Genomic DNA, 23,612 nt, shown 5'->3' with positions numbered 1-23,612 from the left:
GGGGGGGGGGGGGGGGGCGGGTGTCAGGTCGGCGGGGGGGGGGGGGCGGGAGCGGGGGTCTGGTCGGCAGGGGGGGGGGTGTCAGGTCGGCAGCGGGCGGGGGGGGGGGGGGGGGGGGGGCGGGTGTCAGGTCGGCGGGGGGGGGGGGGGGGGGGGAGAGCGGGTTTCGGGGCGGGAGCAGGAGCTGGCCGAGGGAGGAGCCTCATTCACGCAGCCCCAGTGAGGCCATTCAGCCACGGCTAGGGGCTGCGTGCTTCGGGCCCCTCCCACACAGTTCGGCGCCTGGAGCTACTGCACTTGCGTGCCGACTGTAGCGCACATGTGCAGAGGTCCCGGCACTGTTTTCAGCGCCGGGACCTGGCTCCGCCCCCCCCCCCCCCCCCACAGCTCGTGCTGGCTGCGCCGAGGGCCAGAGGACCTACAGTAGGTGGAGAATACCGAGGATTTTTCTAGGCGCCGTTTTAGGCGCGAAAAACGGGCGCCCAGCTTGGAGGGGCGCCCGTTTTTTTTCTTGTGGAAACTTGGGCCCAAGGAAACTGTTGAAAGTTCAATTAGAGATGAAAATTTCATGCAATTTACATCAGAATAAAAGATACCAGGAAGGAAGTTAAAAGCTGTCGATTATGCAATAAACCTGATTTTTGTTTTGGCTTAGAGTAAGTAACAACTTAAGGGGCAATAAACTCGGGGGGGCAGTTTTACCTTTTGTTCAAAGTATTCCTCTCCCTTGTTCAAAGAAAAAGTACTGTACAGCAGAAATATTTGGCTCCAAGCAAGTCAATTTTAGCATAGCCTTGGGGGTCTTCAAGAAGGAATGCCCTCCTCAGCTGTTCTAATAGTAAGCATCCTGAGTGACTCCACTACAAACAAGAGATGCAACTTTAAACCAACCCGAGGGCTGGTCAATAGATGCCAATCCAGGAAACCACACAAGAGCAGAAAACTGCTATTACTGGAACGAGCAAGTAGATGCTACACAAGGGTCTCCATAGCTGTGATCCATTATTCTTATATATAGATTTATTCTAACCAAATGATCTCATTAATGATCGGAACAATTTATAAGAACATTTAAAAGAAAATATATTTTATTCAACAACATGAATATTTGATTTACTAACAAAATACACTAAATACAAAAAGTTAATTTAAGATAGTATCAAGAATGCCTACCTAAGACTTAACAGCTAACAATGCTTTGTGCAGGGGCCAGTACTATTTTGGAATGTATACTGATCCTTTATAAGCACTGAAACCCTGAAAAGTACTTGGTCCAGATCAAGAGGCAAATTTAGACAGTCAGAAATAAAATTCTGTTCTCCTCCCCCTCCCACCTTGTTTCAAATTCCCTTCATAATACACTTTACTTTTTAATCTTTCCCTTGGTTTACTTATTTTCACCAAACAGTTTCATGTCTGGCTGTAGTTCCCATTTCAAGTCATTTGTACAGTAGGGCAATTCTTACATTGAAATATTATAGTGCTCAACTACTGTCATTTGCTGCCTCTGTCCAGAAACAGAGCAGTAAACTATTGATTTGCAGAGTCCCCGACAGTGCTAGAATCATACATAGGAAGACACACATCAACGTATAAATGGGTTACAATGCAGCTAGTGGCAAGAATCAAGTACTACAACAGCCACTTACCAAGAAACTTAATAGAATGTTTGTTATAGTTAAAATTATAGGCCTCTATTTTGTTATTACATTAGGGGATTGTCCAGAATTCTCAGCATTATCACAAACATACAGTATCTGTTTTTTCTTTAGGGGTAGGGCTGGAGTTGGGGGGTGGGAGGGGGATGTTGGAGGTTAGTACATCCTTCGTTTAATGTAGTCAATGTCACCAGTTGATTTCTGAAACACATCTCTCTCCCTACCAAAGTCTCTGCAGGTCTATGAAGAACGGAAGAATCAGAGAGACTGATATGGTGCACTATTCCTGCTGGCCCAATGTCTTGCGATGCTGTATTGTAGTTGTTGCTGAAATAGGAAAAAAAAACAATGTGGGAGACAGACAGTGGAAGATAGTGTAATAATCGGGAAAGATATAGGGCGAAGCTAAAGGCCAGACCAAAGAAGGGAGGGAAAGACAGGCAGAAGCTGATGGGTAGATGTAGAGAGGCAGTGAAGACATGATGTAAACAAGTTTAGTATATGGGAATAGGCAATGTCACTTAAGGGGAGAGAGAAAAAGCTGAGTATTTTCTTCTGCATACTATTTTTGCTCACAGTATGCTTTTAAAGGAAAGGAGCAAGTAAAAACTGTATGTTTTGAGATAATGTTGATAATTACAGATTAGGACGTCACTAATCGCTTGTCTATTTGTAAGAAAGTAATTCCACAATAGTCGTGTTGAAGTTGCTGGATCAATGAGTCATATCTAGTAGGTAAACTATTTAATGTGACAAAATGTCTGCCAAGCTGTTGTTTAGCCTTGACTATTGTGACCCGAGTAGCTAGCACTAATTTTAGTGAAGCGCTATTACACAGTGGTGGTAAAATGAAGGACATTAAATTACTACAATTTCCTCAAAATGATTCAATCATCTCTGGCAGTGTTTGGATTAAATTTCAGAAGTCAGAGTTGACAAACCGTAATAAACTCTATTTACCTTTGCTGATCTTCTGAGCAACTACTACAGGTTTAAAAAGTTCATTCAGCTCTTGGAGCTCTTTCTTTTTATCATCTTTCTTAGATTTTTTTTCTTCACCAAAAGGTATCTAAAGAAAAAAAACAAACAATCTCTGAACAAGCAAACACAATGCACACCAACTTTGCTCAGAAGCAGTATAGTTTATATCCATTTCTTGTTCCATCAAGAAGTTTCAGGCCTCAATGATGCACCAAAAATCCAAAATATAATTCACTTCTCTAATTCACAGCTACAGTTCAGCAAAACCCTAGCACCTGGGTACAAGTCTCTCCTTATACCAACATACATAGAATTTCTTGAAACTATGATAATTTCAAACCATTTAATATAGTATTGATATTCAGATCTTCAAGGACTACAACAGAGCTGAAAGCATTCCCCTGTACAACATTTCAAACAAACTTGAAGATTTTGTCTAGGTTTGTCTGTGAGCTGACTCACTATGAAAGGCAACCAAATGTTTCACAACTTACAGGGCTTCAATATTCATTTACTGTACCTGTTTTCCACCTGTCTGCCCATGCTTGACTTGATTTGTGACAGTTTTGATGAATTTCTGCTGTTTTGCTCCTTTCTTGTTCTTCAGACCAAAGGTCTTATCCTAGAACAGCAAGAAAAGCCAACACCTGAAGTTTAAGTAGATCAAGGGCATTCAGAATACAACCTGCCTCTCCATCACCTATGGTGGACTCTATATCATGCATTTTAAGGCCTCTCCATTCATAGCCTGTTATGGAATGCTGACCAAGTTGGTTCCAGTGCTGTTCTAATTTTTTCTAGCTCTCCAGCAAATAAAGGCAGTCAGGGTAGGGCAGCTTCCTTCACAGTAGGTGAAGGGACCCTACTAAAATACTGCTACTGATCCTATCTTGACCTATCTCATCGCAGCCACAAAATCACCTGCAATGATTTCTCTTTGCGTTCCCATTGGCATCCCCCCTGCCAAGGATCTATCATTGGCACTCTCCTATTTCTAATTTACATGCTGCCCTTCAGCAACATCATCTGAAAATACAGCGTGTATGCTGACGACACCCAGCTCTACCTCATCACCACTCTTTTGACCCCTCCACTGTATCTAAATTGTCATACTTCTTGCCCGACATCCAGTGTTGGAGGAGCAGAAATTTCCTCCAACTAAATATTGGGAAGACCGAAGCCATTATCTTCAGTCCCCACTACAAACTCCATTTCCTAGCCGACTCCATCACTCTCCCCGAGGCTGACCAAGAATTTTCACAACTTTGGTGTTATATGTGACACCGAGATGAGTTCCTAACCACATATTCGCATGATTCAAACTGACCATTTCCACCTCTGGAAAATTGCCCAACTCTGCTCCTGGCTCAGCTCACCTGCCACTGAAACCCTCATCCATGCCTGTGTTATCTCTAGACTCGATTATTCAAACGCACTCTAGGCCGGACTCCCACATTCAACCCTACGCAAACTCCAGGTCATCCAACACTCTGCTGCCCATGTCCTAACTTGCACACCAAGCCCCGTTCATCCATCACCAACGTGCTTGCTGACCGACATTGGCTCCCGGTTAAGCAAAGCCTTGGTTTTAAAATTCTCATCCCAGTTTTCAAATCCCTCCTTGGCCTCGCCCCTCCCATCTCTGTAATATCATCCAGCCCCATAACCCTTCAAGATATCCACGCTCCTCTAATTCTGGCCTCTTGAGCATCCCGCTTTCAATCACTTCACCATTGGTGCCCATGTCTTCAGCTGCCAAGGCCCTAATATCTGGGTTTCCCTCCCCAAGGCTCTCCGCCTTTCTTTCCTCCTTAAAGACACCCTTTAAAACCTACCTCTTTTACCAAGGTTTTTGGTCATCTGACCTAATATCTCAAGTGGATCGGTGTCAAATGTTGTTTTATAACGCTCCGATGAAGCGCCTTTGGATGTTTTATTAATGACACTATGTAAATACAAGTTTTTTAATAAAAATTATCATCCTGTGCAAAAGTGCCTCCAGCTGGGTGACTACATAGTATTATTATTGAGATGAGTTTAACTTGTGAGCAACTGCATGCAGACCTGTATCCCATCACTTCAGTGCAGTATCCTGTGAATGGGCCTCAATTAACACTGGTAGAGAGTAATACTTAAAAAAAAATGTTTTTACTTTTAAAAAAACTTTCTAAATATAAATAGAAAGAAAGCTCAGCAGCTCAGCTAATTTTATGCTTTTTTGACAAGGTAGACAACGAAAATGAAACGGATATTGCATTCTTGGATTTTTTTCCATCCTAGTAAATCCAACCTGCAGCCCATTGGCAAACCAAACCTCAAAGCCAAATCAATGTGCTCCAACTTACACTTATCTTGTGCACTGGTTTGTCTTGTTTGAAATTTGTGAGCCTTTAGGCGTGGAAAGGATTGTTTTTATTGTTGCTGTTTCACTGGTGGATAAATCCTAAACCACAATATCAAGACTTCAGGTATTTGCAAATTAATGGGAACATGGATTAAAACTTTAACAACGGCTTCATAGAATGTATTTTTGTGGCACACGAAGACAAATGCTTGGACACCCTTTCAGTAGGTGAACACTTAGCAACAGATCAAGCAGAGAGGTGTTACTACAGTTGTACAGGGCCTTGGTGAGGCCACACCTGGAGTATTATGTACAGTTTTGGTCTCCTAACTTGAGGAAGGACATTCTTGCTATTGAGGGAGTGCAGCGAAGGTTCACCAGACTGATTCCCGGGATGGCAGGACTGACATATCAAGAAAGACGATCAACTGGGCTTGTATTCACTGGAGTTCAGAAGAATGAGAGGGGATCTCATAGAAACGTTTAAAATTCTGACGGGTTTAGACAGGTTAAATGCAGGAAGAATGTTCCCAATGTTGGGGAAGTCCAGAACCAGAGGTCACAGTCTGAGGATAAGGGGTAAGCCATTTAGGACCGAGATGAGGAGAAACTTCTTCACCCAGAGAGTAGTGAACCTGTGGAATTCTCTACCACAGAAAGTAGTTGAGGCCAATTCACTAAATATATTCAAAAGGGAGTTAGATGCAGTCCTTACTACTAGGGGGATCAAGGGGTATGGCGAGAAAGCAGGAATGGGGTACTGAAGTTGCATGTTCAGCCATGAACTCATTGAATGGTGGTGCAGGCTCGAAGGGCCGAATGGCCTACTCCTGCACCTCTTTTCTATGTTTCTATTCAATATACAATTATTTAAATGCACACACTGGTGAAAGCAAAAGAATAAATCTATGAAATTGTCACCGAGTGTTCAGCTGTACCTACAGAAAAGGTAATGGGTTCCATTTGGAGAGGTAAATCAAGGGATTTAAATTTGTTGGTGTACTGTGAACTGTGAAGGATGTTATGTTTAATAGGCAGACGGCCAAGCTACCAATGTTCCTCCTAAAGTACGCATCCGCGCACCGATCGTGAGGTCCTGCGCAGGCCGCTGCCGCTGAGAGATACAGCACATCAACTTTAAAGGGCTCGCGCAGGGGAAAAAAAATTAGAGCGAACATTGCAAGCGACCAAAACAATTTTGTCTCAATAATATACTTCCACAGTGCTGCTCAACCTCCAGTAAGTCAGACTTGAACACAGGCAGCTCAGGGCATAGGGTCACTTCTCACTGACTTAAGCGGCAATGGAGTTCGGCAGCTCTCTTTACGACAGCTTTGCTCACGTCCATGGCATGAGCAAGGCACTAGGAAAGTGCCCTCAGTATTGCCCACTTCTCTGTTCCCTGGTCAGCATGGTGCAAACAATGGGCAAACTTATGATGGTCGATAATATCCAAAATCAAGACGAAATCTGTCCCTTTCAATATTGCTGCCTGAATGTTCGAACACTTATGGATGGTGATTCCACTGAGACACAACTAGAAGATGGAGATCTTTGCTGATTGCCAGAGAACTGAACAGATATAATAGATATCACAGTGCTAAGCGAAACTCGCCATGCTGAAATTGGCGCTGGTTTGATCACCTTCTGGAGTAGCCAGCCCAAAGAACGCTGTGGGGCTGATTCTATATTGTACAGTATAGAATCATAGAATGGTTGCAGCACAGAAGGCGGCCATTTGGCCCGGCTCTCTGCAAGGGCATTTCAGCTAATCCTACTCCTCTGCCCTTTCCCTATAGCTCTGCAATTTATTTTCCTTCAGGTACATATCCAACTCTTTTTTTAAAGCTGTGATTGAGTTTGCCTCCACCACGCTGTCAGACAATGCATTCCAGATCCTAACCACTCACTGCATAAAAAAATTTTTTCCTTATGTCACTTTTGGTTCTTTTACCAATCACCTTAAATCTGTGTCCACTGGTTCTTGACTCTACCAATGGGAACAGCTTTTCTCCATCAGCTCTGACAAGACCCCTCATGACTTTGAGCACCTCTATCATATCTCCTCACTCTTCTCTGTTCGAAGGAGAACAACCCTGGCTTCTCCAGTCTACCCATGTAGCTAAAGTCCCTCATCCCTGGAATCATTCTCGTAAATTTTTTCTGTGCACTCCAAGGCCTTCACATCCTTCCTAAGTGCTGTGCCCAGAATTGGACACAATACTCCAGTTGAGGTCAAACCAGGATCATAATTTTCACACTTTTGTACTCTATAATACCTCTATTCATGATGCCCAGGATCCTGCAAGCCTTTTTTTAACTGCTTTCTCAACTTGCCCTGCCATCTTCAAGTATTGCAGACAAACTTGAGAACATAAGTATCAATGACCACACAATGGGCTCAAATTTGGCCCATCCCTTTTTCGGCGCACTTATCGGAGATGCGTTGCTTTTCTCCGTTGATAAGCGTGCCGAAAAAAAAGAAAAAGAAAAAAAAACGCTCCCTACTTTGCCGCTTTACGGCCTCTCCTCGGTCTTCGCGCAGCATGGCCAGTCGGGCCGGAGCCAGCGTCCTGTACTGAAAACAGTGCACACGCGCACTGGAGTGTCCGCGCATGTGCAGTAAGCTTCTTGCCCCGTGTCTGTGCGTGTTGCAGCCGCTGTCTGTGTGGGACCCAATTCCCGCCCCTAGCCCTAGCCGAGTGGCGCCCCTGTCAACCTCATGTGAAATTTTATGCAATGTAGCTATTTTTGAACTTTCTTAATGGCTTGTCATTTTCCTGGACTTTTGGATATTTTGAAAAAATTATGTAAATATGTTTTGTCTCGTGAATAGTGGTGAATATTTGTCAAGCCTATTCACCTGGTGCTATTGTGAAAGAAGAACATTAAGTGACGGAAGAATACAGAGAATATCATTTACTGAAGTAGACTTTATTTAGATAATAGGTGCTCAATTTTGGCCCAGTATAATCATTGCAAACAAATAGCTGTTTAAATTAGTTGAGAGATTAGGGCAATTCAACTATCTTTTACTTCTTTTATTTTTGTAGTTTAAACTTCCATGAATGCTTCTGTTGTATAGTAAATTAACTTTGCAAAGTTTGTCATATGATGTCCTGTATAGCTGTTTGATCCTATTCATATTCTTTAGTCAAGTTATTAAGTTCTGCTGGCCTTCGATGTATCTACCTGTGCTGATTTCTTAACTCTCCGCAAGGGTTTTCTGAAGTGGCCACATATGCTGCCCTAAGTAGATTTGGAGTGACTATTAGCTGGCCAAAGTGGCCTAAATGGCCAAAACTGGCTTAGGTGGCTGGTAACGCCCCTTTTTGAGAAAAACTAAACTAAACTAAAAAAAATCGTAGCTAACTCACTTACACTGGCGCAAATTGAATGTGCAAAATGAGGATTTTTAAGATACTTCAGAAAAATCAAGTTGCTCTAAAAGAAAATGGAGCAACTCCTGGCCAATTTTGAGCCCAATGATACCAAGATTGCCTTCATTATCACAACCTATACACTAGCCATGATCAACCCAAACAAGATCAAAAACAAGTTCTATAAAGATCCAGATCACTATCTCTTAAGTACTCAAGAATGACAAAATCCACCCTGGGCGATTTCAATGCTTGTCAGACCATCAAACGGTGGGACATCATTGGCAAACATGACATTTGAAATTACAACAATGGCCTTCTGCTCTTAAGCAGAATGTGCTGAACATAGCTTTATCATAACCAACACCATCTTTCGGCCATTTAGTTGCTCTCAAAATGGTAAAGCATTTGGTTCGGACGCTATCCCAGCTGATATACAAAGCTGGTGGCAACTACTTTGTTAAATGCCTCAATAAACTGTTTCAACCCATGTGTTGCTCAGAAAAGATGCTTCAATTGTCCACTCTACAATGGGAATGGAAATTGTTTTAATCACTGGAGAATCTCCTTAGTTGTCATTGCTGGAAAGATCCTTGCAAGAGTGATGTTCAATAGCTTTATTCAACACATTAGCAGTCTATTACGACTTTTTCAGCAATGTGGGCAAAAGGCACAAATGATCTTCACAGCCAGACAGCTCCTAGAAAAAGGGCGCAAAACATAGACTGTTACTGTTTCTCTGTTGACTTGGCAAAAGCATTCAACGCAGTCAGTAGAGAGGTTCTCTGGAAAATCCTCTCCCAGTTGGGTATCTAGACAAATTCATTGAATTGGTCAAACAATTCCACGAAAGCATGATAGTTAGATGGAAGATTGGGACAATTCCATTTCTTTCCGAGTTACAGATGGTGCTACACAAGGATGCTTCCTTGCATCATTATTCCAGCCTTTTGTTTGCTGCTACGCTTTCAATAATCTCAAAATGAGAGTCAAGATCAGATTCAGGACAGATGGACAGCTCTTCAAATCATGAACCACCTTCCAACAGCTTGCCTGCAATTTGGCATGACTATTAAGCTTAAGACAACAATGGTCCTTCAACCAGCCCCAAGCAAGGATTACTCGCCACCTATCACAATCGATGGTTCAGGCTATAGACAGATTCACCTACCTAGGTAGCACCTTGTCTAGAGAAGTCGATATCAATACGCAAGTATCCTGCAGAATCACCAAAGTCAGCCAACTTATGAGCATTTCTGGGATAAGAGGCATCAGCCTGCAGACCAAGCTCAAAGTATACAGGCTGTCTTTCTGAAGAGCCTACTTTATGCCTGTGAAATTTGGATAATCAGATCACGTGAAAAAAATCTGATCACTTTCACCTAAGCTGCCTGAGATGACCAATGAAGATAAGATGGTAAAAAGTTCTTAAAAAGCTGACATGCAAAGTATAGGTGCTCTAAGCAAGAAGGCAAGGCTACACTGGTCAGGCTACGTGGTGCGAATGTCTAATGAACAAATCCAAAAGTTTTTTCTGGTCCATTGACGACTGGAGTTGTGATCTCATGGTGGACAGCAAGAGATATAAAGATTGCTTAAATTTAACTCAGTGAAGAATAAACATTCATAAGTAGGAACAATTTGCTCAAGTTAAGAAAGCATGATGAAAAATCACCCACGGAGGCACATCTTACAATGAGGCCTGTCACACTGCTGATGCTGAATGCAAATGCCAGCTGAGGAGGTAGTGTCTGAAAAATCAAACATCACAAGGGAATGTTTGTCTACAGGCAATTCAAAAAGAAAGAAATTAGGAACTACCAGATCCAATATAAAATAAAATGCATCATAGTGCCCTTGTACAAGACCCTGGTTAGGCCCCATCTAGAATACTGTGTCCAGTTCTAGTTCTCTCACGTGGTGGGAGATAGAGAGGCTCTGGAAAAGTTTGAGAGTTGGACCACTAGATTAATACCTTGGTTGAAATCCTTAGTTATCACAATAGGCTCAGGGAGCTAGATCTTTTTAACTCTAGTGAAGCATAAACTTTGGGGAGACTGGATTGAAGTATTTTAAATGTGAATAGATTATTTGAAAAGTTAGTTAGGGAGAATGAGGGAGCATGCATACGTTACGTAAACATAGACCTAGGTTAGAGGTCAGATTTGTCTTTTCAGAGGATCATTCATCTCTGGAAAAAGTTGTCCTCTTGTACATTGGATGATGATTCCCTTCAAACATTCAAAAGGGAGCTCGATGAGGCTGACATCACTGTGTACAAAACGGTAGGTGGGGGTATTGGGTGATGTACTTCGTGGCCACTTATCTCATGGAACTCGTTTTTAAATCGCCTTCAGGAGTGGAAAGGAATTTCCAGAATTTTTTAAAAATCCTGAATTGGCCTAAGATTTTTCAATGTTTGTTCGCCTCTCCCAGGAGATTACATGGCTGCTAATAGGTAGAGAGCACTGGAGTCATGTTGTCTCATCATCATAGGCAGTCCCTCGAAATCGAGGAAGACTTGCTTCCATTCTAAAAATGAGTTCTTAGGTGACTGAACAGTCCAATACGGGAATTACAGTCTCTGTCACAGGTGGGACAGACAGTCATTGAAGGGAAGGGTGAGTGGGACTGGTTTGCCGCACGCTCCTTCCGCTTGGTTTCTGCATGCTCTTGACGATGAGATTCAAGATGTTCAGTGCCCTCCCGGATGCACTTCCTCCACTTAGGGCGGTCTTTGGCCAGGGACTCCCAGGTGTCGGTGGGGATGTTGCATTTTATCAAGGAGGCTTTGAGGGTGACCTTGAAACGTTTCCTCTGCTCACCTTGGGCTCGCTTGCCATGTAGAAGTTCCGAGTAGAGCGCTTGCTTTGGGAGTCTTGCGTCAGGCATGCGAACAATGTGGCCTGCCCAGCAGAGCTGGTCGAGTGTGGTCAGTGCTTCGATGCCGGGGATGTTGGCCTGGTCGAGGATGCTAACGTTGGTGCATCTGTCCTCCCAGGGGATTTGCAGGATCTTGCGGAGACATCGTTGGTGGTATTTCTCCAACGATTTGAGGTGTCTACGGTATATGGTCCACGTCTCTGAGCCATACAGGAGGGTGGGTATCACGACAGCCCTGTAGACCATGAGCTTGGTGGCAGATTTAGTGTCTAGTTGCATCATGGCTGGATGGTAAAGACTCAATGGACCAGCTGGTCTTTTTCATGTTTGTTTGTTTGGAACATTAAAGTTCACCAAATCAAGTATCATTGCATAAAATTCCCAGAAGCTAAAACATGAAGAATTTAATTCAAGAATCATGTCTATAAATTTAGTGTATATTCAAGTATAAAAAGCTTAATAAAAATCATCAATTGAAACAGGCCCCAACTTTAATGCACCATACTTGAACTACAGTAACTAAGGGGACAAAAATAAAATAAGTCGTCAAGAATTTTAGAACATAAACTCATTGACATGAACAATGCCTCTAATTTTTGGGGGGTTGCGTGGCCTCTTTAAGGAGCTGTGTGACCAATTCAAACTTCCGCACATGCGTGTTTTTTTTTTGCATTTTGAAGCCTGCGCGGGATCTTGAAATTGCTGTGAGGCTGCACAGCTTAAAGGGAGCATTGGATATGAACAAGTTTTTAAAAATAGTGTTTAAACTTACTAAAATGACAACAAATCGCTGTACAGATTTTTTCTATAGTACTCCATATAAGAGACAGGAATAACAGCCAGTAAAAAACATTGAGACCCCCCCCAACCCAAAAGATCCCAGAACCATCCTTGCATTGTAATTCACATTGTACTAAATTAAGTTTTCACCATAATGGTTCCTCAACCACCGTACTAATGGCCCCGGCCTGCTGATGGTCTTGCAGGCAGGGATGTGCCGATTTTCGGGCCGGGCCGCCGCACGTTGTCCCCTCTAATGGTCGTGATCGGGGTCTCGGAGAGGCGTGAGTTCGGTGCCCAGAAGAGGCTCGGGCCCAGGGGCAGCACGGGCCAGCCCACACTGCGATGTGCGCGCACACTGGGTCCGTGCAGCAGAGCTGGTCTCCAGTCGTCTTGGTTAACCCTTGCCACTGGACCAAGACCTAGCCCCGTCAAGCCTGTGGGGTGGCTGGTGTGCAACGATTAAAAAAATCCACGCATAGGCATCTTCCACCCTTCAATATGTAGTTCGGGACCTGGAATATTAGGTCCTTCATTGAAACACCTGTGAACTCATCCCTTTTTGGTGTGGAAGCAAGTCATCCTCATTTCGAGGGACCGCCTAGGATGATGATGATATATAACCCATTTCTGCACTTTTCACAAACAGCACCAAAAACTTCACCGGGCGTCGAAACATCCTGAACTGCAAGAGCAACCCTCCTCCACTTCACAATCCCCACCTGACCAAGTGACTTTCAAGACCTGATGCAATATTCTCACTGTATACAAATTGACAAACTTAGGAATCCATCTTTGCTGTTAAAGAGGTAATGAGGGGGTATTGGAGAGACTTTCAAATCCTGGCTCAGTGCAAAACGGAAAATAATCAGTTGTGCAAGAGGACAGAGAGAATCTCCGTTGGGTGGGGTCTTCTCTAGCTCGGCTGGGAGGAGACATTGGTGTCAAGACTTTAGCGGAGTACTTGATTAAACTCCTGATACACCAGATATAGAAAAGCACTAGACTGTTTAACGAAAAGCCATTTTTCTCAGAAATTGGTTTAAGACACATGATGGGATTCATTACTTAAGTTCCTTTTCTCATTGGTAATGTCACTGGCAAAGGTGACATGGGGTTGACATCTACAATTGATAAATTCCTCACCCTGGATATGCCTGGCAATCTGCAGAACAGAGGCCAAGTCCAATCCCAGTGGTCAGGACATCAGATTTTAACTTTGGACTATTTCATATCGTCTCCTTCCTGTCCTTGTTTTAAGACCACATCTTGCTTAATCTCTGCCATATACATGTAATCCAAATTCATTGTCCATTCCCATGCGCATTTTGGCTGCTGTTGCCATTCATTTTATGTTTTTTTTCAGCCCCTCTTGAACCTATTTCTCCTCTCCCCTGCCTGTCACTCAATTGTCCCTCCCCAATACCTACCCCAACCCATTACAACTTCTCTACAATTCTATTCTGCCATCAACAAAGGCTTGAATTCCCCTAGAATAAACCCACGCCTGTTCTCTGTACTTCTCTTGTCAGTCGTGGCTCAGTTGGTAGCACTCTCGCCTGAGTTAGAAAGTTGTGAGGTCAAGTCCCACTCGAGAATTTCGTACAAAAATCTAGGCCGACACTCAAGTGCAGTACTAAAGGAGTGCTGCACTCTCGGAGGTGTGGTCTTTCGGTTGAGATGTTAAACCAAGCCCCCATCTGCCCTTTGAGGTGGACATAAAAGATTCCATGACACTATTTTGAAGAGCAGGGTAGTTATTTCAAATGTCCTGGCCAATATTTATCCCTAAATCAACATCACTAAAAAGTAGATTATCTGGTCATTATCACATTGCTGTTTGTGGGAGCTTGTTGTGTGCAAATTGGCCAATGCATTTCCAACATTACAACAGTGACACTTCAAAAGTACTTCACCAGCTGTAAAGCGCTTTGGGCTTCCTGAGGTTGTGAAAGGCGCTATATAAATGCAAGTCTCTCTTTCTCCGAAGCGCCCAATGAGTACCCATCACGGCCCCAACTGTGTCATTCTCCTCTCACCAATATTCCTGTCCAGCACACTTGCCCACACATCACTGCCTCCTTGGACTCCGCTGTTGAACCAACAATCATCACCCTTTCGGTCATTCCCTCCCGACTGGCTGCTCACTCACAAACATTCGAGACCTTATTGTGAATCATTACACAGGGTATTCATATTGTGGCTTTGCCTGAAACTTGGCTAAATGGACGGTGACATCTTGTCTCTTAGTAGCCTCCCCACCCAGCTATATTTTCCACCACCCACCTCAATCAAATTGCTGCTGTGGCAACTTGGCCTACCTCAAAGAGTCACAACTCTTTTAATAGGAGACAAAATGCCCCCCAATCTGGGGGACACTCCAAACATTTTTCAACTGCCCTTTTTTTTTTGTTTTTGTTTTTTTGGGCAATAAAATCATAAATTTTTACAAGTGCCCCCTATAAAAGGGGAGGGGGACACTAAAAACCCAGCAATTAAAACAAATTAAGCTTTAAAACATATAAAACCAAATTAAAATTTGGTTGCCGGGGGTGACAATGCACTCCAGTCCCTCCGGTGCCCACCTCTCGCGGAAGAGCCACATCTTATTTTTTCCCCCTACTCATCCGGCACCTTCAATTTCTTCAAGCATCTCACTTCAAGATCTTTGTTGTCGACTGCCCCAAGCCCCGAAATATCCCAACAGCCTCTGCAATGAGTGGCTCACCCTGTGATTTCATATCCATCTCAGCTCTCCTTGCCCTCTTTCCAATGAATTCGCTGCCCTCCCTAAAAACTCTATAGACCATACCATTGCCCACGGCTTCTCTACTCTACGAGCTTGATTATTGACAAGGCCATCTTTCACTACTTCTTTGTATCTCACTGCCGACAACCCCAAACCTGTGTTCCAACCAATCCCCAACCACCCCTGGAAAACACTCTTCCCACATCACTTACAACTGCAATTAAAAAAAAAACTCAAGTGCTTAATCTTTGGTCCTCCATTCACAACAACTCTGTGGCTCAAACTCATGTAAGGGGTGGTTTGCAGGGGGTCAGCTTTCCCTTATGACCTTATATGAGCAGTTCCGAATCACTCCCACACCCTTGGTTCTAGACACTGGAATTATGAAGAGACTGTGACAGACTTGGACAGACAATCGGTTTCAAGGTAGGAAGCAGGTATGGCTTTATTGTGTTTAAAAAGTAAAAGGCACACCTTTAATAACACACACAGACCAATACACACTGAGGGGTACAACACATTGAATAAATTGTCAAATTACAGTCTGTGGGGAAAAGAATACAGCTTAAACTCTAAATGGGGTAAGAGGGAGAATGCAGATACATTTACACAAGTTATCCCAGCCTCCCTCCTCCCAATTCCCCTAACTAACGAAGTTATAGCTCTGGGGGGTTCAGGGGCTATGCTCACCAATCCCCTTTTTGACAGTTCCAACTCCAGGGTTCACCTCAATTGTCCCTGGGGTTCGCCTTAGTTGTCCACGTTCTGTAGTCTGTACCCCTTGGTAGCGTAGGACCAGCTTGTAGAGTGGAAAAATCTTCGGTTTTGTCGGGTTGGTTCCGGTTGACTGTTGGGTTGGTCGCGATGGCCCGCAACTTTCCAATAGTCGTTTTGACAGCCTGTTTGCTGTTGTGGTGCTGTCCTTCTGGTTTTAGAGATTCCTTTCGCCGATGTTTCGGGATCCCACTTTTCGAGGCCGGTGTGGAACTTATGCAACGAGACTGCTAACTTAATAGTGTCTCTTGAAGCACACCTAACTGCCAGAACAGACTTCAATTATACTAAAACAGGCTTCTTTATCTTCCATCAAATCTAGCTCAGACCTTTGTTTCGATTTTGCAGCCAGCTAACTGAAACTTGATTAAGTGGTTTTAATCTGGCGTTAATAGGCTTTTCAAAGTTGGTGAGCTCTCCATTGTGCTAGTCTGGCCTGAGCCAGATATTTCTATGCCTGTTGAAAAGGTGTTGGAATATGTATGTGACATTTGGGTCCTCTGGGTGCGGTGATAAATGTTTCTTCCATCGTTGATTGTTTAAATGCTAATGTTTTCAAGGGGCAAGTTTAGAGGGTATACAGTTCCCAGACAATTTGATTAGTTCCAATGTCCAAACTGGCCCTTTAGATATTGACCCCACCCCTTTTCTTGCAGACCCAACATACACCTTTTAAAAATCCCAAATTCGATTAAAGTTCGTAGTTTCTTCCATGTGCACTTTAGGATTTCAAACTTTCTGGTAGATAGTTCCAAATTAAATTCCCTTTCCTATAAGTCCAAACACTGGGGGGGGGGGGGAAAGAGGGGGGTCTCCATGAATGCATCCCCTGCAGGCCTCGTCTGCCCCTTTAAAATTCATTTGTGTCCCAAAATTTTCCTTCCATTTTAAAAGTCCAGAAAGGGATTCTTCTCCTCTGCAGGGGAAAGGTACCTGGAATCTTTGCGAGATATTGGTAAATTCTACACTCACCACCACTGATTCCTTTGTCCCAGTTGTTCCTGCGATATGGCCCCATCTGTGCTCCCTCATATCCAAGGGGATTCAGACATAAATCAGCACCAAAACAGCCCTATCCAAAGTCACAAATGACATTCTATGACTGTGACACCTTATTCATCCTCAACCTCACTGCAGCCTTTTGACACAGTTAAACACAACATCCTTTCCAACATCTTTCCTCTAATGTACAACTCAGAAATACTGCTCTCACTTGTTTCTACTTTTGTTACCAGATTAGAATCAGAACATCTCCAGCAATGGCTTCTCTTTCCGCCCTGTGCTGTTACCGTGGAAATCTCTGAAAGATTCATCCTGGGTCCCTTCCTGTTCACCATCTACATGTTGCCCTGACAATATCATACATATGGCGATGACTCTCACTTCTACCTCTCCACCACATTTCTCAACATCCCCACCGCTTCTGCTTGTCTGACATCCAGTCTCAGATGAGCTGCAATTTTCTCCAGCTAAACTTTAGGAAGATTGAAACCATCACATTTTGCCACACTACAAACTCAATACCCTTTCCACCAACACCAACCCCTCCCCAGCAATCACCTCAGGCTGAACCAAACTATTTGCACGCTCAGTATTCTAACCTAATATCCCCTCCACTAGAAAGATATCCGACTTCCCCCTCGAATCTCGCCCACCATTTGCCTTCATTCATAATTTTGTCACTTTCAGACTCACTTATTCCAATACTGCTTGGGCCATCCGCCGTAAACCTCAGCTCACCAAAACTCTGCTCCCCGCATCCCAACCTGAATCAAGTCCCCACTCACCTAGCACCCTGTCCTCGCTGACCTGCATTGTCTCCCAGCTAACATCTTAAATTAAAAGTTTGCATCCTTGAGCTTAAATCCCTTCATAGCAATGATTTTCCCTATCTCTGAACTCCTCCACCACTAAACCACTCCCAATTTTTACTTCAGTCTGCTGCACTTCCCCTTCTCCCTTAACCCCACTGTTGGCAGCCATGCATGCTTTCAGCCACACGTTCTGGAATTCCCTCCCTAAATACCTTTATCTCTCCATCTCCCTCTCCAAAATTGTCTATAACTAAGCTTTTAGGCACTTCTCAATATCAACATCTTTGACTTTACATCCACTTTTTTTCCTGACACCTCTGAAGTACTTTTGGACATTTTCCTATGTTAAAGCTACTACGTAAATACAAGTCGTTAGGAAGAACATCTTGACAACCATCGCAGATGAGCAACTGTACCAGTATACAACTTTCTTACAATTAGACAAACATACTACTTTTTATTTGGCAGCTGTGAGAATCTCCAACAAATCCATGACTAAGTTGGTAGCACGCCCACCCATCCAGAAGGTTGTGGGTTCAAGTCCCACTCCAAAGACTTGAACACAGAAATCTCAGCTGACACTTCAGTGCTATCTTTCAGATGAGACATTAAACTGAGTCCATCTGCTCTCAGGTGGACGTAAAAGATCCATGGCACTGTATTGAAGAACGGGAGAGTTATCCTCGGCGTCCTGGCCAATATTTATCCTCAACCAACATACACAGATTATCTGGTCATTACTGTTTGTGAGAACTTGCTGTACACAAATAGGCTACAAATTCCTACATTACAACAGTGACTAAACTTCAATAGTATTTCATTTGCTGTAAAGAGTTTTGGGTCAGCGTGAGGTTATGAAAGGCACTATATAACATAAGAAATAGGAACAGGAGTAGGCCATACGGCTCCTCGAGTCTGCTCCGCCATTCAATAAGATCATGGCTGATCTGATCATGGACTCAGTTCCACTTCCCTGCCCACTCCCCATAATCTCTTATCGTTTAAGAAACTATTTCTGTCTTAAATTTATTCAATGTCCCAGCTTCCACAAGTCTTAATGCAAGTCTTTCTTTATTCCCTTTTGGGAATGCTGCTACTTTAAGCAGTACCTCTAATTCCACTCATCCCGACTTATATACAAAAGACTAAATAGGAACCATTTCAGAATTAACGCATCTCATACGAACATGTGTCATTAAAGCAGTTTTACTCTTTGAGGCAGAAATGTTAATGCTGTACTGATTCGACAGCCAGCGAGCCAAATAAAGATAGAGCGGACGCTGCCATTTTGTGCGTGACCAGCCTGGGTACTTGGATTTATTTCAAGCCGGAGTGAGAAGCCGCGTGTTGCGGTAACTGTGGGGAAAGGGGCTTTTACCATTCACCAGAACGGTGACCTGACAGTTCGGTTCCTGATCACACGTATCAGCCACCTCCTGCCGGCCGTGCGTGCAGCAGCGCTCGGTCCGGTCAGAGGTGCCGGCTCTCAGAACCCGGGCTCATACACCAGACAACGAGGCGATTCAACGCCGCACGGGTTGGGAGGTGGCGCCGAGCCAGAGACTCAAACCCACCCGCTTCCAGAGTTCTCCACCGCCAAACCCGCCCCTGCGCCTCGAGTAGCGGCCGGCCGGCCTGCCTGCGGGGCAGGGCTGGGAGGACAGCGCCGGCCGGCTGGCGGGCTGAGCTGAGCTGAGAGGGCAGCGCCAGCCGGCCGGCGGTGCTGGGCCTGTCCCGCATTGACGATAGGCCGGCCAGCCTGCCGGCGCGCTGTGCTCCCCTGACGGCGGCTCCCCGCTCACCTCTATAACCTTCTCTTTCTTTTTCTGGTCGGTTTTTTTGCTGGGCTGGACGGACGTTTTCTTGGGGGGCATGTCACTGTGTTTCTCCGGGCCGCCACACTCTCGCTGCCGGGACTCGAGGATCCACTCACCGTAGGCCGCGACGCTGCAAGGAAGTGTCTTCTGCGCATGTGCGCGAGGTGTGCTGGGTAACGCCGGTTCGGCGCGGAAACCCTGGCAACAACAATGGGGGGCGGGGCGGGAGAGGGAAGGGGGCGGGGCCTGCGGCGGCTCAGTGCCCGGCACCCGCTAATGCTGTGTGGGCAGGTTTTAACAACAGCACTTGACGTGTCAGGCAGTAACGTGTTTCTGCGCGCTTTATCCTCAGAGTCCACAGGCAAAAATCTAGGCTGACACCAGTGCAATACTGAGCGAGCGCTGCACTGTCTGAGGTACCGTCTTTCGGATTAGACTTTAAACCGAGGCCCCGTCTGTCCCTCTCAGGTCGACTTAAAAGATCCCATGGCACTATTTCAAAGAAGAGCATGGGAGTTCTTCCCAAGTTCTGGCCAATATTTATCCCTCAATCAACATCACCGAAGCAGAATATCAGATCGTTATCACATTGCTGTTTGTGAGAGCTTGTTGTGCACAAATTGGCTGCTGCATTTCCTACAATACAACAGTGACTAGATTTCAAAAGTAGTTCATTGGCTGTAAAGTACTTTGGAACATCCTGAGATCATGGAAGGCGCTATATAAACGCAAGACTTTGTAAAGGCGTCAGCTACTTGGTCGCATTCAACCATCACCCCTGTGCTCACTGACCTACATTGGCTCCCTATCGAAAGCTCAATTTTAAAATTCTCATCCTCTTCAAATCCCGCAATTGCCTCATCCCTCCCTATCTTTGTAATCTCCTCCAGTCCCCCAACTCTCCGAGATCTCTGTTCTCCGCCAATTCTGGCCTCTTGAGCATTCCCAACTTTCTTTGCTTCACTATTGATGGCTGTTTCTTCAACTGCTGATGCCTCAAGCTCTGAAATTCCCTCTCTAAACCTCTCGACCTCTTTCCTCCTTTAAGACACCCCTAACACCTACCTCTTTGTCAGGTACCAAGCTTTTGCTCACCTGTTCTAATATCTTCTTCAGAGGCTCAGTGTCAAATTTTGTTTGATAACATTCCTGCTTTGGGACATTTTATTATGTTATGATCTTATTGAATGGCGGAGCAGGCTCGAGGGGCCAAATTGCCTACTCCTGCTCCTATTTCTTATGTTCTTGTTCACCACCTTCTCAAGGTCAATTAAGGATGGGCAATAAATGCTGGCCTTGTCAGTGACGCCCACATCCCATGAACGAACAAAAAAACCCAAAGAACTCGACATAGGAATATAAGAAATAAGAGCAGGAGTAGACCATCTGACCCCTCGAGGCTGCTCCGCCATTCAATAAGATCATGGCTGATCTTATCTTGGCCTCAACTCCACTTCCCTGCTCGCTCCCCATAACCCTTGACTCCCTTATCATTCAAACATCTGTCGACATCTTAAACATATTCAACCCAGCCTCCACAGCTCTTTGGGGCAGAGAATTCCAAAGATTCATGACCCTCTGAGGGAAGAAGTTCCTCCTCATTTCCGTTTTAAATGGGCGACCCCTTATTCTGAAACTATGCCCCCTAGTTCTAGATTCCCTCATGAGGGGAAACATCCTCTCTGCATCTATCCTGTCAAGCCCCTCATTCTTCTAAACTATAATGAGTATGGGCCCAACTTGCTCAAAAGACAAGACAACCCTTCATCTCAGGAATCAACCTCGTAAACCTTCTCTGAACTGTCTCCAATGCAAGTATACCTCTCCTTAAATAAGGAGACCAAAACTGTACGCTGTACTCCAGGTGTGGTCTCACCAACACCCTGTACAGTTGTAGCAGGACTTCCCTACTTTTATACTTCATCCCCCTTGCAATAAAGGCCAACATTCCATTTGACTTCGTAATTATTTGCTGTACCTGCATGCTAACTTTTTGTGTTTCGTTTACAAGGACCCCCAGATCCCTCTTTATGCCAGTATTTTGCAATCTCTCCCCATTTAAATAATAATTTGCTTTTTTATTTTTCCTACCAAAGTGGATAACCTCACATTTTCCCACATTATACTCCATCTGCCAAATTTTTGCCCACTCACTTAGTCTATCTATGTCCCTTTGCAGATTCTCTGCGTTCTCCTCGCAACTTGCTTTCCCACCTATCTTTGTATCATCAGCAAATTTGGCTACATTACACTCGGTCCCTTCATCCAAGTCATTAATATTGATTGTAAATAGTCGAGGCTGCAGCACTAATCTCTGTAGCACCCCACTAGTTACAGTTTGCGAACCTGAAAATGACCCATTTATCCCGACTCTCTGTTTTCTGTTAGTTAGCCAATCCTCTATCCATGCTAATATATTACCCCCAACCCCGTGAGCCCTTATCTTGTGCAGCAACATTTTATGCGACACCTTATCGAATGCTTTCTGGAAATCCAATAATACGACAGCTACCGGTTCCCCTTGATACACCCTGCACATTACATCCTCAAAGAACTCCAGCAAATTTGTCAAACATGATTTCCCTTTTATAAAACCATGCTGACTCTACTTGACTGTATTATGGTTTTCTAAATGTCCTGCTACTGCTTCCTTAATAATGGACTCCAGCATTTTTGCAATGACAGAGGTTAGGCTAACGGGTCTATAGGGCGAGATTTTACATTTTTGTGTAGCTCACCCAAAAATGGGCATTACTTCCAGCGTGGCCGGTAAAAATGGGTTTTCAGATCGCTGGCTTGTCGCCCATTCTCAAAGCCCCTAGTCTCCATTTTTGAAATTGGACGTTACCGCGAGCGATATGAAATGGACGTTAGCGTTTAATCTCTCTGACCTTCTGCCGTAAAGTGTCGCCGTCCTTAGCAACGGCATGGCAATGCTTGATTCCTGCGATTCAGGAGGTCAAGGGTCATTTTAAAAGGACAAAGGGTGTTAAAAAAACAAGCCTGAAGGCTTTGTGTCTTAATGCAAGGAGTATCCGCAATAAGGTGGATGAATTAACTGTGCAAATAGATGTTAACAAATATGATGTGATTGGGATTACGGAGACGTGGCTCCAGGATGATCAGGGCTGGGAACTCAACATCCAGGGGTATTCAACATTCAGGAAGGATAGAATAAAAGGAAAAGGAGGTGGGGTAGCATTGCTGGTTAAAGAGGAGATTAATGCAATAGTTAGGAAGGACATTAGCTTGGATGATGTGGAATCTATATGGGTAGAGCTGCAGAACACCAAAGGGCAAAAAACGTTAGTGGGAGTTGTGTACAGACCTCCAAACAGTAGTTGTGATGTTGGGGAGGGTATCAAACAGGAAATTAGGGGTGCATGCAATAAAGGTGCAGCAGTTATAATGGGTGACTTTAATATGCACATAGATTGGGCGAGCCAAACTGGATGCACTACGGTGGAGGAGGATTTCCTGGAGTGCATAAGGGATGGTTTTCTCGACTAATATGTCGAGGAACCAACTAGGGGGGAGGCCATCTTAGACTGGGTGTTGTGTAATGAGAGAGGATTAATTAGCAATCTCATTGTGCGAGGCCCCTTGGGGAAGAGTGACCATAATATGGTGGAATTCTGCATTAGGATGGAGAATGAAACAGTTAATTCAGAGACCATGGTCCAGAACTTAAAGAAGGGTAACTTTGAAGGTATGAGGCGTGAATTGGCTAGGATAGATTGGCGAATGATACTTAAGGGGTTGACTGTGGATGGGCAATGGCAGACATTTAGAGACCGCATGGATGAACTACAACAATTGTACATTCCTGTCTGGCGTAAAAATAAAAAAGGGAAGGTGGCTCAACCGTGGCTATCAAGGGAAATCAGGGATAGTATTAAAGCCAAGGAAGTGGCATACAAATTGGCCAGAAATAGCAGTGAACCTGGGGACTGGGAGAAATTTAGAACTCAGCAGAGGAGGACAAAGGGTTTGATTAGGGCAGGGAAAATGGAGTACGAGAAGAAGCTTGCAGGGAACATTAAGGCGGATTGCAAAAGTTTCTATAGGTATGTAAAGAGAAAAAGGTTAGTAAAGACAAACGTAGGTCCCCTGCAGTCAGAATCAGGGGAAGTCATAACTGGGAACAAAGAAATGGCAGACCAATTGAACAAGTACTTTGGTTCGGTATTCACTAAGGAGGACACCAACAACCTTCCGGATATAAAAGGGGTCAGAGGGTCTAGTAAGGAGGAGGAACTGAGGGAAATCTTTATTAGTCGGGAAATTGTGTTGGGGAAATTGATGGGATTGAAGGCTGATAAATCCCCAGGGCCTGATGGACTGCATCCCAGAGTACTTAAGGAGGTGGCCTTGGAAATAGTGGATGCATTGACAGTCATTTTCCAACATTCCATTGACTCTGGATCAGTTC

At 44.3% G+C, this 23,612-nt stretch overlaps 1 protein-coding gene across 1 annotated transcript in view; it reads right to left on the bottom strand.

Moving 5' to 3' along the window:
• Positions 1-19,350, bottom strand: part of zc3h15 (zinc finger CCCH-type containing 15) — a 38,938-nt gene extending 19,588 nt beyond the window's left edge. Inside the window, 3 exon segments of the mRNA XM_070875829.1 lie at positions 2,619-2,727; positions 3,160-3,261; positions 19,166-19,350. Coding sequence (XP_070731930.1) covers positions 2,619-2,727; positions 3,160-3,261; positions 19,166-19,237 — 283 coding nt within the window. The 5' untranslated portion in view covers positions 19,238-19,350.
• Between the last annotated feature and the right edge of the window lie 4,262 nt (positions 19,351-23,612).

The sequence above is a fragment of the Pristiophorus japonicus genome, chromosome 3, assembly GCF_044704955.1.
Source record: "Pristiophorus japonicus isolate sPriJap1 chromosome 3, sPriJap1.hap1, whole genome shotgun sequence".
Taxonomy (NCBI): domain Eukaryota; kingdom Metazoa; phylum Chordata; class Chondrichthyes; family Pristiophoridae; genus Pristiophorus; species Pristiophorus japonicus.
Note: the sequence above shows the minus strand (reverse complement) of the source record. Positions and strands in the feature narration are given on the sequence as shown.